The 15,139-nt window shown below is 50.3% G+C and overlaps 1 protein-coding gene across 1 annotated transcript in view; it reads left to right on the top strand.

Annotated features, from left to right (window-relative positions):
- The first annotated feature begins 572 nt into the window (after positions 1-572).
- Positions 573-15,139, top strand: part of TNFRSF21 (TNF receptor superfamily member 21) — a 36,803-nt gene continuing 22,236 nt past the window's right edge. Inside the window, exons 1-3 of the mRNA XM_065835181.2 lie at positions 573-729; positions 6,810-7,464; positions 9,164-9,661. Coding sequence (XP_065691253.1) covers positions 676-729; positions 6,810-7,464; positions 9,164-9,661 — 1,207 coding nt within the window. The 5' untranslated portion in view covers positions 573-675. The remainder of the gene's footprint in view (positions 730-6,809; positions 7,465-9,163; positions 9,662-15,139) is intronic.

Raw genomic sequence — 15,139 nt, forward strand, 5'->3', positions numbered from 1 at the left:
ATGCTCCACTCCCTTCATCATCTTTGTTGCCCTGCGCTGGACTCTCTCCAGCAGTTCCCTGTCCTTCTGGAACTGAGGGGCCCAGAACTGGACACAATATTCCAGATGTGGTCTCACCAGGGCAGAGTAGAGGAGAAGTAGAACCTCTCTGGACCTACTGACCACCCCCTTCTAATCCACCCCAGGTACCATTGGCCTTCCTGGCCACAAGGGCCCAGTGCTGGCTGATGGTCATCCTGCTGTCCACCAGGACCCCCAGGTCCCTTTCCCCTACGCTGCTCTCTAACAGGTCATTCCCCAGCTTATGCTGGGGTTGCTCCTCCCCACATGCAAGCGGTGTCAGAATAGGGGGCGTCCGTGTGCGCTGCGCGGCGCTGCGCGGGGAGCGCCGTTGCGCGGCCGCTGACGCCACAAAGGCCGCCCCGCCCCGCCGCGCCGCCCCACGTGCGCGCCGCCCCGCCGCGCCAGAGCGCAGCCCGCGGCCCCGCAGGCAGGTGGGAGCGCGGCGGGCGGCAGGGCCCCCCCCGCCCGGCCCCGGCCCGCCGCCATGGGCGCCTGCCCCCGCCGGCCGCCGCCGGCCCCGCGCCCCGCCGCCTGAGGCAGCGCGGCTGGACGGGCAGCGCCTCGCCCGCAGCCCCTCCGCGCTGCGCGGCGGCCCCGGCTCCGGCCGCCACCATGGGGGCCGCCGCGGCGTGCCGGAGCGCCGCCGGGCTCACCGGCTTCCTCACGGTGAGTGTTGAGTGTGTGTGTGCGCGGAGCGGGGTGGGGGGTGTCGGTCCGTCCCTGCGGCGCCGCCCGCGCAAGATCCGCGGTGTGGGGGGTGGGGATGTGCTGCAGTGCAGCGCTGCCCGCCCGCGCGTGGGGTGCGTGCTGCTCCCTGGTTTGGGGCGGGTGGGCAGGGGTGTGTTTTGGGGGGCATATGTGTGTATTTGGGTATCCTGTTGCCCCCCACTTCGCCGTGCCGTGGGGTGTGGGGTGCTCCCCAGTGCCCACCCCGGCGGTGCTGCCTGCCCCAGCCCCCGCGCCCCCAACCCTGCCGGCGGGCACTGGCTGGGTCTGACATCCCCGGCTCCATCCTCCCTGTCGCCGGCTCCATCCTCTCCATCCCTGCTTTACTGCAGGCAGCAAAGGGCGGCATTCTCCCCAGAGGCTTCATCCAGGGCTGTGCCGCACCTCGAGGTCTGAGTGGATCCTTGTTTCACCCCCCTGCCCTGTTCCCTAAGCTCAGCACTGTTCCTGGAGTCTGTCCATCCATCCATCTCTCCCTCCCAGCTGCTTTTCTTGCCACCCTTTGGACAGGCAGCAAAACTCACCACCAACACTAATTGCAGGCAGCCGCCCTGGCTTAACACAGAAATGTTTTTCCTCTGGGTTCACCCTCAGGTTTACCTTTCCAAATAGAGCCCTTCCCAGTCAGCACTTCGGAGCTACATCCTGTCTTTTTGGCGAGAGACGGTAATTTGGTGTGTCAGGCACACGCCGCAGCTGCTGCGGCTGGGTTGTGTAACCAAGGAGTGCACTTGCTCTTGAACTCAAGGTGGATCTTAGCAAGCTGGTGCTGGCTCGGCAGGAATCTGAGTAAACAAAAAATAATCTAAAGCTGAGAGAGCATTAGCTGGGAAACAGCCTCGTTGCTTTGAAGGCGAAGGGTGACTTCACACAGTAGCGAAGAAGTGCGGTGCTGACCGGGTGCTCTCGAGCACTGGTTTCCCACTGGGAGAGGCGAGCGCTGTTGCACATCTGGAAGATGAGATGCTGATGGGGAGCTTGAGATATGGAGCTCCAGCCGGGATCCTAGAGGTCAGCTGAGAATGGCGGGTATAGAAGAGGGGGGAGGGGGAAAAAAGAGTGATATAAAGCAGGGGTGTCAAACTCAATTTCACCGGGGACTGTATCAGCCTCACGGTTGCCTTCAGTGGGGCCGAGTGTAATTTTAGGGCTGTAAAAATGTAGGAGTCGTTACATTTATACAGTCCTAAAATTACATTTGGCCCTTGGAAGGCAGCTGCAAGGCTGATGCGGCCCCCGGTGAAAGTGAGTTTGACACCCCTGATCAAAAGGTATAGGGAAATGCAACAGCAGTTTTCCAAAATGAAGCCAAGACTGAGCAAATGTGCATTGCTTGTGCATGTGTGTTACTCACACTTTGCATGTGCTGATTGTACGAGCAAACGAGCTGTAGGACAAAATTCCCGTTGGCTCGTATCCTGGCAGGATGCTCCCTTGGCCACCGGCCAGGGATTCTTCATTTGACATCGACATCTTCAAAATTTTGGGCAACTCCCTTTAGCACCACAAAGAGTTAATGTTTTTCCAGCCCGAGGGAAGTAACTTCAAATCGATATTTGGTGGGTCTCTTAGTGGTGGAGCAAACCCAAATCTGCCTGGTTGTTTTTTGAGCGATAGCTGCTCGGCAGCGGTTGCGTAAGGTTGGTGTTGGTTGTGGTTTCCCTTGCTTGACGTGGGCTTTGGGTGTCCACCAGCAGCTGCGAGATAGTTTCCAATATCTCCCCTGATACCCAGCACGATGTCACCTTGCTTTGATTTGGAGGTTTGGGGACCCTGGGCATTTCATCTGCTTGGAGCAGAACCATGGCCGCTGGGGATGCTTGTGAGCTCTGGTTGGCTCTGGCTGCGGAAACAGCTGCTGGGTTTTCCTTCATGGGGACCAGATGTGCCAGTGCTGCCGTTTTGGCACACTCGGCTGCCTGCGTTTTGCTCTTGAGATGTAATGAAGGGACCGCTGAGCAGGGTAAGCCCTGGACTCTTGGTTTCACAAACCCCAAACCAGCTGAAATAGCTGAATGCTTTGCAAGAAGCAGAAAATTGCTTTGTTCCTTGGTACTCTCCTCACAGGCAACTTTTTTCAGAGAGAGTAACTTGATCCTTTTTACAGTGAGCCGGGCAGGAGATGGGCTCTTCCCTGCTGCAAAGTTACCGTAAAACTTCCAGACCAGTTTATTTGTCTTTCTGGGTTTGTTTTATTATTTGTTTTTTCCTTCTTAAATGTCGCAAGAGATTTCCCGGTGCTGGTCGGCGGAGGGTGCAGCTGACCTTTGGGAAGGGCTGTGCAGCCCACCCCTGACCTGTGCCAAGGCATTGCCATGGAGCCAGCTACCATTTCTACTAAATTCTGCTGATTTTGCTCAGAAACAGTTCCCCAGAGTATTAATTTAGCACTGTCGATCTCTACTGTCTTACAGCTCTCTGGCCTTGCTATTCTCTACCAGGGTCAAGTGTCCTGCGTTGACCTGTCTTTTTTAATATATTTTTCAGGTTTATTGCTGCCTCCCTGCAGGGCTGGCAGCAGGGTGGCACTGTACACAACCTGAGATTGTGGCTGCCTGGAGGTGTCACGCTGTTTCAGAACACAAATGCCTGTAGTTCTACCAACTTTCTCCCAGTGTTCTGCCTCACTGGGCCACCAAGTGGGTTTGGGTCCCAAATGAGCTGTTGTATTGCCAGCCACGTCCCTCATGTGTGTGCCCAGGAAGCTTGTGACCCCTAAAAGCTATTAACTGTGCAAATTACCCTTTTGCAGCATGCAATTAATTAAGAGGGTGATGGAGGCATGGCTTAGATGCAACCATTGGGATGGAGACATCAAGCTGGGGGGTGGTAAGGTGGATCATGCCCATGTCAGCTGTGGCTCGAGGGTTTGTTTGCAGCCGAGCATGAAGGTCCCCTTGTCTAAGCCATTTCCCTGGTGTGGGAGGTGAAAATGAGTGTGTTGCCTGGCCTGATCTGCTTTCCTTGTACCATAAAACCTCCACATGTTGGAACTGGTGGAAGTGGCTGGGAAACACCTTTTCCTGAGTGGTGCAGGGCAGGCCTGGATGGAGCCAGGCTCTTCTCGGTGACAACCAACGGTAGGACAAGGGATAATGGGTTCAAACTGGAACACAAAAGGTTCCACTTAAATTTGAGAAGAAACTTCTTCTCAGTGAGGGTGACAGACACTGGCCCAGGCTGCCCAGGGGGGTTGTGGAGTCTCCTTCTCTGCAGACATTCAAACCCACCTGGACACCTTCCTGTGTAACCTCATCTGGGTGTTCCTGCTCCGGCAGGGGGATTGGACTGGATGAGCTTTCGAGGTCCCTTCCAATCCCTGACATTCTGTGATTCCGTGATCAGTGCTCAACTGGGCATGCTCTTTGGGATCGTGGTCACCCCGTCTTCTTGATTCTTTTGGCTTCATAGTCGAGAGCTGCTCCTGTGTTGGGCATGGAGAACAGCACCGAAACGTCTTGAAACCAAATCTGCTCTATAGTGTTGTATTGCACCAATTCCTTTTTTCTGTGGTGATTTGGTGTTTGTCTCTTCTCCCAGGTAACAAGCAATGGAATGAGAGGAAATGGTGTCAAGTTGCACCAGGGGAGGTTTAGAGTGGATATCTGGAAAAAGTTTTTCACGAAAAGGTTTGTCAGGCATTGGGACAGGCTACCCAGGGAAGTGGTGGAGTCACCATCCACGGAGGGGTTTAAAAGGCACAGAGATGTGGTTCTTAGGGACATGATTTAGTGCCAGAGTTAGGTTATGGTTGGACTTGATGACCTTGAATATCTCTTACAACCAAAATTATTCTTTGATAAGTAGCAGATGCTCAACTCTGCTTAACCTTCCCCCACTGGGACTTGCTGTTGTCCCTAAGCTTGGAAGCACATGTGCAGCTGAAGATCTGGAGATGTTCAAAAGCGCTAGTACCTCTTTGCTTGAGATAGGTTTGAAAAGAAACCTCAAACTCAACTGAAAAACAAACCCGATCCTGTTACAGTAGTGCAGATCCCATGGGCTTTGGTTATGCAGATGAGAGATGGAAAGATGCCGGAGATGAGCAGAAAAGGGAGAGCAGGATGGGACCCATGGCACATACTTGTAACAGGGTTGTTGATGGGTTTCCCAGGGTATGACTCAATGCAGAGAGAGAAATCGGGATCTGTGCTGGTGGCAACGCAGCTCATCCATGGCAGGAGAACCAGGGCTTTTCCAGCCTCTCCCGACACCCCGTCCCGTTTGGTGCTGGCGCAGGGAGGAGGATGAATAACACAGGTGACCCCCCTGGGATCCTGCTGCATCTGGTTTGCTAATTCAGGGTTGCATCATGAGGATTATGGGCAGCAGGCTTCCTTACAACCAGCTAAGCGCTTCGTTAAATCATGTCTTAAGGAGGGGAAAAATAGAGTGCATCCTGTAAGCCTTTGCCACCTGCCAAGGCAGCCCCGCTTTTTGTTTTTAATTTGACGTGCTGTAATTAGCCCGACCGCTGCAGGATCCTCGTCAGCTCCTGCGGGCTCGCCTGCTTCTGCCTGCTCTGTAATTGCTGCTTCGGGAGGGAAAAAAGAAATAATAAAAAAAAAAAAAAAAATGAAGCGTTTTGTACAAATCCCAAGCTGTAAATTATTTAGCAGGTGAGACAGAAATGTGCTGTGTGTTTCCAGGAAGCAAGAGACTGCACCAAAAATGATGCGGCGCGGCTTGCGGCTCTGCTGCGATGTGCCTTCTGCAGAGTCATCTTGTTGGGAGGCTTTTTTTTTCCCCCCTCTTATGAATGTGTTCTTGCTGGCTGACAGCCCAGAATAGGTAGCAGAGCAAAAATAAGGGCTTGTATAACATAGACAAGTGATTTATGTGCCTGGCTGTGCCGTTAAAAAGCGTTAGGGTCTCTGGTCTTTTTACCTTCAGTGTAGGAAAGCGTCTTTGGAAATTCAAAGTAACGTTGACTTGTTCCTCTCTGTTCCTCCTAACCCAGCCTGTGGCTGTTTGAAGATGTTTTTTCTATTGTTTTGTATGTTGTATAAGGTTGTATCAGCCTTTCTTTTGAGATGCCTTTTGTTCTTGGTGTCTTACTTCTGCTGGCATAACTGATGTTGAATCTGTGGTCTTCTGGAGGAAGCAGAAGTCCTGTTTGGTAAATGAGGCATCTCTTGGAGGTGGAGCAGCCTCAATGCAAAGGAATTAAGGGAATAAATCCCTGGGATTTGATATAGGTAAATAGATTTGTACCCATCATCTAGCCAAGCCCAGCTGGGTGCAGTTCAGTGTCTCAAAACCTTTTACCTGTGTCTGATGCAATGAGGAACTAAGTTACAGCAGAGCTCCTCAAACGGCTTAAAAATAGCGTCGGGGTTTCTTTCCTGTTGCGAACACATCTGGTTTGAAGAGGGTTCAGATGCGGTTGGGTGCTCGAAGAAGAACATCCCCTGCAGTCTCGCCAAACCCTAGGCTTGCGTGGGGTTGTATAAATTACGGAAGGGCAGAGGGGCTGAGAAATAATCCGGTAACACCTGCTAGCCTGAATTTCATCCAGTTTTGCGTTATTTGGAAAGGTAACTATTTGAACAAGTGCAGATGAACAAATACGGAAGGCGAAAGCTTTACAGGTCAGAGCAGCCACCTGCATGTGGGTTTTTTGTCTTCTTGGCTTGTGCTGGAACCTCTCAGCCTCAAAACGCAAAGCTGCTCTGAATTCTCCAGGGGTGGCCAGGTAGGACGTACTGCTGAAACACAATTAGCAGTATTTACTGCCCTGGCAGGGTTGCAGTGTAAATGATGCTTAGTCTCGCTGAGAAGCGTGGTGTCAAATTTAAGGAATGATAGTCGTAGGTGGCGGTGTGTCAGGGAGAGCCTGCTGCCATCTGCACCGCTTCTTTTCCACCCCGACCTCGCTGAGGTCCCTCCCCTTGGGTCCGGAAACATCTTTGTGGTCCCACAGCTCTGGGATGTGCTTTGTGATCCCACAAGGGATCGCTGGCAGAAAGGGCTCTGGTCGTGTGCTGTTGCTGATTAACAACCTCCTGTCTGTCTTCCAGCTGTTTGTGCTCCTGGGCACTGCTGACGGTCAGTCGAAGCTGACGTCCGAGCAGAACGCTATCAGCCTCCCCCCCGGCAAGTACCGCCACCTCGACCGTGCCACCAACAAAGAGCTGATCTGCGACAAATGTCCTGCAGGAACCTACGTGTCGAAACACTGTACGAAGAGTACCTTAAGAGAGTGCAGCCCTTGTCCAGATGGGACTTTTACTAAGCATGAGAACGGCATAGAGCGGTGCCACCCTTGTAGAAAACCCTGCGAACTGCCAATGATCGAGAAAACTCGTTGTACTGCCTTGACCGACCGTGAGTGCACTTGCCTGTCGGGTACGTTTCAGACGAACGATACCTGTGTCCCTTACACGGTGTGCCCGGTCGGCTGGGGCGTCCGCAAGAAAGGAACTGAGACGGAAGACGTGAGGTGCAAGCCGTGCCCTCGTGGTACCTTTTCTGATGTGCCTTCTAGTGTGATGAAGTGCAAAACATACACGGACTGCTTTGCGAAAAACATGGTGGTCATCAAGCCGGGGACAAAGGAGAGTGACAATGTCTGTGGTTCTCCAGCGTCTCTTCCCAACACGTCTTTGACTTCGTCAAGCACCGAAGCAGATGAAGAGCCCTATGAAGTTCCACCAACCTCTCAGCTTCCCAAAGGTAATGTCCACCACTAAAACACAGGTATGGGCTTGTGTTCCTGCCTCAGTCAAGGTTTGCTTTAGACTGTTAAAGGGCAGTCTGGTCTAAAGCATAGATGATGTTTTTGCTTTGTGGCCAGAAAGCAGCCCCAGAGTGCATCAGGTTGCCCTCAGTGCTGTTAAACCACTCTTAGTACCATTTTCACGGAGACTGCGGTTGTGGTTTGACTCCCGCCTGTTCTGCTGTTTGAATTGAAAGGACATCACGTTCCTCAGCCGCTTTTCCTGTCTGTATGTTGTGCTGGCGCAAGTCTTGGTGTGTTTGGGGCAAACCTGAGCAGCGTGCAGCCAGAAAAGCCCATCAGGAGAGGAGCTTTGCTCCATCAGGCTGTTTCCCTGAGGGTTTCTCTGCTTTCCTGCCCGTGCTTTCCCTGCTCAGTTTCGCCCTGTAGTGTGCCAGCATATTGGTCTGAATGGTAAGCGTTGCCAAAACAACTCTCGCAGGAGGCTGGGCTGTACCATAAGTTGTTTTCTTTAACCTATGAGATTTCCATTAGTTGTCACCTGTGGGGAGTACCAGGCTGACCTTCTCATTCTCATGTTTAATTGGAAATGATCGTCGTCACAGTCTTTATGGAGATGCTTTAGCCATGGCTGGTGGCAGTGGTGCTGTGGGGCCCCATTTGAGGTGGTGCTCAGCACTTTCTGAGAAGCTGCCTCCTTACAGTGTCTCAAATGGGGCGTTTTAATAAAAAAATGCAACTTTTGTTGGCCTTTACACCTGAGTTGGTAAATACAATAGCAGGGAAGTGTTGACAGTGGTAGACACCCAGTGCTTCTCCTTTGTTAGGTCTCAAAGCTTGATATGACATTTATGTGTCATTGGGAGAGGACGGGAGGGTGTTCCCTGACCTTTGAAATCAACTGTAGACAATTAGGTAAAAGTTAAAGCATTTTACCTGTTTGTATTCTAGTCACAGTGTTTTGGATAAACAAGGCAGAAGCAAAATCAGGTTACAGATGTTTACACTCACTTTCTGGCTCAACTGGGATGGGATATGATCTTCAAAAGCCAAGTTTCCAAAGTAAGCCCTTCCTCTTCTCACCAGGCTTTGATCATGCAACTGGCTGGGACCGCAGAGCTGTTGGTTGATAAGAAAGCTCAATAAAGATGGAAAGTAGATCTTATGAGGAAGTTGGGGTTTTTTCCTGTTGCTTCAGAAGCCGGTTTTGTAGTTGACGCATCTGCAGCTGCTTGTGGTGCTGATAAAAATGTTTGTGCTCCCTTGACAAAACCCAATAGAGAGATACTAAGCCTTCAAATTGTTACTTATTTCTAGCCCAAATACCGAATTCCACAACTGGAGTAAAACTATCATTAATAAACTGAAGAAAGAAGCATCAACTCCCTCAAAGTTGCAGGTTTTCCAAGAGATACTGAATGTGGGACAAACACAGATTGACAACATGCCTGTAATAACTCATTTTTTTTAAAGAGCTACCACTAGCCTTAACCAACAAGGGTCAGTTTTACCTTGAACCTACCTCTGTAACTGTACCCAGAGCCAAACCTCAACTTTACCTCTTCGCTTTCTCGCTGCCTGGCATTGGGTTTCTGTCTGCTGGCCGAGCAGATGCTCAGACAAGTCTCAGACCGTGACATGATGCCGTATCGCGTCTCCGGTGCCGTGACACTGAACTCTCCTCTCCTCTTGCAGGTCTGAACTCTTCAGTTCCTGACTTTGTCCCCTCTCCTGTGCCACGCACATCCAGTGGCACGACGGAGCCAACGGGCTACAACAACGAAACTTCTGCCAACGAGACGGACGGTGCTGGCAGGACCCTCGCTGGTTCTGGCATCACCAGCCAGGCACAGAGCTACCGGCACAAGCAAACCAGCCGAGCGCTGGAGAAGCAGTCAGCGCTGGAGATGTCGGGGGGTGAGAAGTCCAGCATACCATACAGGCCCCCCCGGCGAGGTCAGCAGAACGTCCACCAGCACTTTGACATCAATGAACACTTGCCGTGGATGATCGTCCTCTTCCTGCTGCTGGTGCTGGTCGTTATAGTCGTCTGCAGCGTCAGGAAGAGCTCACGGACTCTGAAGAAGGGACCCAGGCAAGATCCCAGTGCCATTGTGGAGAAAGCTATTATGAAAAAGTCCACCACCCCCACACAGAACAGAGAGAAGTGGATCTATTACTGCAATGGGCACGGTGAGTGGTAGTGATTGGGGTTGTGGGTGTTAGCATCTTCTCTAATATCCCATGCAATGCTTTGGAAAGGCTGCTCCAATGTCCAGTGACTGGTTGCTCTTCTGACTTGCTGAGTCTTGTAGCAATGCCAAAAGCCACACACTGGTTCCTCAGATGTTTATTCATCCTTGGCTTTTCACCGTCCCTGTTCCTGTGGTGTGTCTCTGCTCCCAAAGGAGGGGTTAATGGAGGGAATGTCACCTACTTGCCCCAGTTCCTCTCCTTTGCTTTCCCACCCCTTCGTGGTGGAAGGATCTTGAGCAAAGGCTTTTTTTTTCCTTCCCTTTCCACTTTTCTTCTATTTCACTCTCTGCCTGTTTTCTTGGTGACTCAGATGTGGGTCTGTTTGTCTTTCATGTTGTCCTTTTTCCCTCACCCCATCTGTTCCTGGAAGGTTGAGTCATCCCCCACCTCTTGGCAACACCTCTATTTCAGGTTCTTAGTCCTAAATCCCAACCACTGTTTTCTGTTTCCAAGACCTTTGTCCATGCTGGAGCCTGGAAGGTTGTCCTTAAAGACCATGTCATAGAGGCATACCACTCCATCAGTGTCATGAGGTCTTTCTGGAGGATCCAGTTTGTATTGTTTTCTCTTCTTTTGGTGGATGTCTTGCTGCCAGCTTTTTGATGAGACTGCAAAGATGACCCGTTTTGGTTATTATATTGGAATTTGTAAAAGTCAATGATAAATTAATGGTGGCATGAACCACCGAGCTGCTATGATCTCCCTAGCAGGATGTGTGGTTCTTCCTCTGCAAAGCTGTGGTTGCAGTTCTGACCCCTCTTATCCTCTGCAGACAGCCCTGACAAGGCCTTATTTTGGGTTGAGGTTGCTCAACCTTAAACTTCCCTTCACACTTCACCTTTAGAAAAGCACATTTAACAAGGCAGGGACATACAAAGAATGGATTGAAAAAAGGTTGGAAGGTTTAAGAGAGATCAGTGCTTGATGCAAGTCATCCTTGAGCGCTTAAGTACAAAGCAAAGCCAGCTTTGAGTAGGGCGTCTTCTGTCATGTACTCTCTTCTCCTTCCTGCTGATTAATAAGCCTGTACTTTGTTTGCTTTTGTTTAATGCATTTATAGAACCAGTAAGATCTTGTTAGAATTAGTTTTGTGCCTTCTCTTATGTTTGTTCTACTTATTGGTTTCCTTTTAACTCTTTTGAATTCTTGGGGTGTGGTTTCTTGTGCTTTTTGTTCCCTTCGCAATAACTTTTTCCAGTAACCGCTGCACTCCATTGTCCCTAAAATCTGTGGTACCCAGAGTATGGTCCTTGGGGCAATGGTGAGTGATCTACAATGGTGTTGCAGAACCTTATTAAACATCCTTGTTTGTGGGTGCTGCCAGAAATACTGCATGGCTTTGGCCGTGGCTCATTGGCCAAAACCAGCTGGTTGTTACTAACTTGTAGTAACTTTTTTCCACGTGACCTTAATTACCAGTTGATTGAATTTCTCACTTTCCTATTTTTTGGAGCAGCAAATGTTTGTTATCTCAGAGCAGAGGCTGAATTCGAACAGGTTGGGGAGTGCTCAAGTGCAGGGACCAAACCAAACTGCTTTGGTTTCTAACCTGGCGTTTCAGACCCTGTGCTGAAAGGCCCATCTGAACCTTCTTCTGGAGGCCACATGAGAGCTGCCTTTGTGAGCAGTGCTGTGTGTTTGGTCACCAAGAATGATTCAGGCTAAAGAAACTGCAGATAAGAGAAGGTGATACATGGTGAGCAATGAAGCTATGTTAACCCATGTATGTACAACCCCACCTCCTAGATATTTTCATTCTCTGGGGTCAGCATTGTTCATGGGTCATGTTGTGCTTCCCAAGATGAGTTGTTCAAGTCTTTGTCCTTTAACAGATGGATTGAACTAGTGTATCAGATTCACAAGATATTGGCCAAGTTTTCCCTTTGTCTTGGGAAGTAAGCTGGACATAATAGCAAAACCATATTTGGCTGATAAACTGGCCCAGTATCTGATCAAGCCCCTTAGGTCTGGAGACAAATTAGAATCATAGAACCGTTTGGGCTGGAAGGGATCTTCAGAAGTCATCTAGTCCAACCTGTGCCATGAGCATGGACATTTTCACCTGGATCACGTTGCTCAGAGTCCCATCCAACCTGGCCTGGGATGTCTCCAGGGATGGGGCATCCACCACCTCTCTGGCCAACCTGGGCCAGGGTTTCACCACCCCATTGTAAAAGATTTCTTCATGTGTGGCCTGAATCTCCCCTCCTTTAGTTTAAAACCATCACCCCTTGTCCTATTGTAAATGGCCCTTCTAAAACATCTGTCCCTATCTTATCAGCCCTTTTTATGTACTGAATTGTTCCAATAAGGTCTCCCCAGAGCCTTCTCTTCTCCTGGCTGAGCAACCCCAACTCTCTCAGCCGTGTTCCTCGGGGCTCCTGACTGGGTGGTTTGGCACATCCCTCCCAATCATTCTTGCAGTGGTCACGCTGGTTCCGTGTTGGCCTGGGTGGCTCCATGACTTCCTCCCGCCTCTGAATATCCTCAGCTGAACTTTGTGCAATGAAGGCAGACAGACAAGCGCAAACCAATTAATGCTTTGTCGTGCTTTTACTGCAGCACTGGTGTTGCGTAAGTCGCGTTGGGTTTAGCTGGAAGGGCATGGCTCATTAGTTCTTTCCTGGTGATGGTACTCTGCTGTGTCAGATATGGAAATTGTTCTTCTCTGTGGTGGTGTGTAAATCCCTCCTTGCTTTTCCTGTTGAAGTAACTGACTCTTAAGACTCTGTTTACTTGAAATCAGAGAAGATGTAGTGACTGTTTTTTTTAATAACTGTCTGTTATGCTAAGACAGGGGTGTCAAACTCATTTTCACCGAGGACCTCATCAGCTTCATGGTTGCCTTCAAAGAGCCAAACGTAATTTTAGGACTGTATAAAATTACGTTTGGCCCTTTGAAGGCAACCGTGAGGGTGATGCAGCCCCCGGTAAATGTGAGTTTGACACCCCTGTGCGAAGATGTACTTGTAGAGCTGCAGTGTCATGGCTCAGCCCTCTGCTGCTCCAGCAGTGTTTGTACCCAAATCAGGCTGAGGCAGCATTTCAGATAAGGGTGAAAACAGCCAGGGGCAAACTTCAGGCTGTCACAGAGAGAAAGTCTTGCCCCTCCCATGCAGATCCCTTTATGGTAAGCAGCAGCATAGCCTCCATAGATGTGAGGACCACAGCTTCTCCCCAGGTCTTCAGGCGCCAGCCTGGTTTGTGATTGCATTAGGGGTGTGGAGGGCAAGAAATCATCTTCTGGGGCTGAAATCCTGGGGTCTGGTGCTGACCATGTGCCAACATCCGTATAACCTCCCCACCTATACGTTGGCAGTCACGCCAACAAGGGGTTGGGGTGTGTTTATTGCTGGGTGAAGCCTGTGTACGTGGCTGTTGTGCACAGTCTCCCCCTGTTTCCTCCTAGTTTACCATCTCCTCCCTCCTAATCCTTTCAGTAAACAGCTTTAACCTTTGAAAGGGAAGTCCGGCTCTGACGTAGGTGCTGCAGCCTCTGCTCTGAGGAGCTGTGCTTGGGTGGCTGCCATTGCTCCGGCACCTTTCGCACCTCCTGTCGTGCTGGATGGGCACCCAAGGCTTTGCCTGTTTGAAGGATTTTATTAGTGATTCCTTCAAGGCCATCAGTTCTGGGTGACATCAGCCCTGCTCAGCGCTGGAGCAAAGACATCTCGCTGTGATTGGGCTACATCCCAAAAGAGGAGGATTTTAGGGTGGAAGCAGCTGCTCAAACTCTCGGCCAGTTCCTGGTGGGACTTAATATACCGAGTTGCTTAAATAGTTGAGATATATGTGCAGTCTTGGGCAGCATTTGTTATCACAGGGTGTTTTGCTTGTCCTCATCTTCCCATGAGCTGGTGTCTCTGCCTTGTGCTCCCTCTGGTCATAATACATGCCTTAAATAACAGCCCAAACCTAAAAATAGCAGTAGCTTGGGAGGCCGGTGTTAAAACAAGACCCATGTCCTTAACGTGGACGTGTTCCAGCCAAGGCGGCAAATGCCAATGATTCTCCCAGGATTAAATGGTTCAGAGATCTGGGAAGAGTTTCTGATGACTAATGGTCTGAGTTAGCAGCCACCCTACCTCCATGTCTGTCCTCGTGTCCGTCCCAATGACAGGGGCTCTCCCAAGAAAGAGCCCCAAGATCTCACCTATGTGGGATCAAAAAGGTAGAGCAAACATCAGTGGTGCAGTTATGGTTGGAGAAGATGGACCTCTTGCTGCTTCAGCTGGCTCTTACATGGTAACCCTGCAGATGGGAATCCAAAGGGGAAAAGCGGTTTGCCAAAGATTTCCAGAGAAAAAATAATCAGTGTGGTGCCTGAACGCCGTGGGTACTGGGCTGATAGAGCTCTGTGGTTTTAACCTTGTATGACGGCTTTCTTTAGAAGATCAAGAGCAGCCTACACACTGGAAGCACTTTCTTCTAAACAATACCTTCATTTTAGCAAATACCCAAGTCCTTTCTTCATCTGTTGCCAAAGGCAAGGAGTTGAGCTTGTAATAAAAATGGAGAATTGAAGCCTGAATGTCTTGGGAATGCTAAATTGGACATCAGTCTATGCCAAACGTGAAGATGGACTTGAAATAATCTTGCAGACATTGCTGGTAGTGTTGCCTTTGACTTTCACCCATTGAGTAGCAGAAGATGAAAGGCGAAGGCTGTAAAATGTTTTGTTTTGGGGTAAAACCTCCTGTGTATGGAAGATGCTGCCTGAAAGATGTGCTAAGAGGCAAGAAGAGAGTTTGGTGATTTTTTTGGAGTTAAAAGACCGAAGAACAGATCTTGGCAGCACTGACCTGGCATGAGATGCTGCTTCCCTTTGATTTTTCTTCAAGTCTGGTAATTGCACATTATTGCAGTGGGTGGTGAGAGTGAAGCCAGGAAGCCTCTGGTTGAATAATTGGAGAGATAAACTGCTCTTTGCAGCCAAGATGGAGCCGATGCTTGACTGCAGGTAGATGAGCATGTGCTGGAAATGGTTCAGGGTCGAAAGCAGAGTGGAGAGTTGAGGGATGAGGCTGAAAAGATGGGGGGGAGTGTTGGGATTTGGGGTCTTGGTTGCTCAGCTGTTGGGATGCTCAGTTGTCATCACACTGGGAGCCGGGACCATCTTTGTTGACGATTTGTAGGGAGTAGCTCAGTTGCTGTAGAACCTGGGCTAAACCTGAGCTTGGTCTGCTCCAAAAGAGGTCAGTGAGGGTGTTGGAAGAGGGACAAGAGCTTTGCTGGAAAGCCCTGTGCCCTGGAGAGCCTGGCCCTGCGCTGCTGCTCCAGGGCATCCCCCGTGAATACGAGCAGCGGGCGCATGCAGTTCGCATCAGGACATCTTGGGTCACTGAAGACTTGTCCTCATGTGGAATCAGATACTCATTTATGGTTAGTGTTGGAAGATGCTTATCAGAGTACTAT

The sequence above is a fragment of the Patagioenas fasciata genome, chromosome 3 (assembly GCF_037038585.1).
Source record: "Patagioenas fasciata isolate bPatFas1 chromosome 3, bPatFas1.hap1, whole genome shotgun sequence".
Taxonomy (NCBI): domain Eukaryota; kingdom Metazoa; phylum Chordata; class Aves; order Columbiformes; family Columbidae; genus Patagioenas; species Patagioenas fasciata.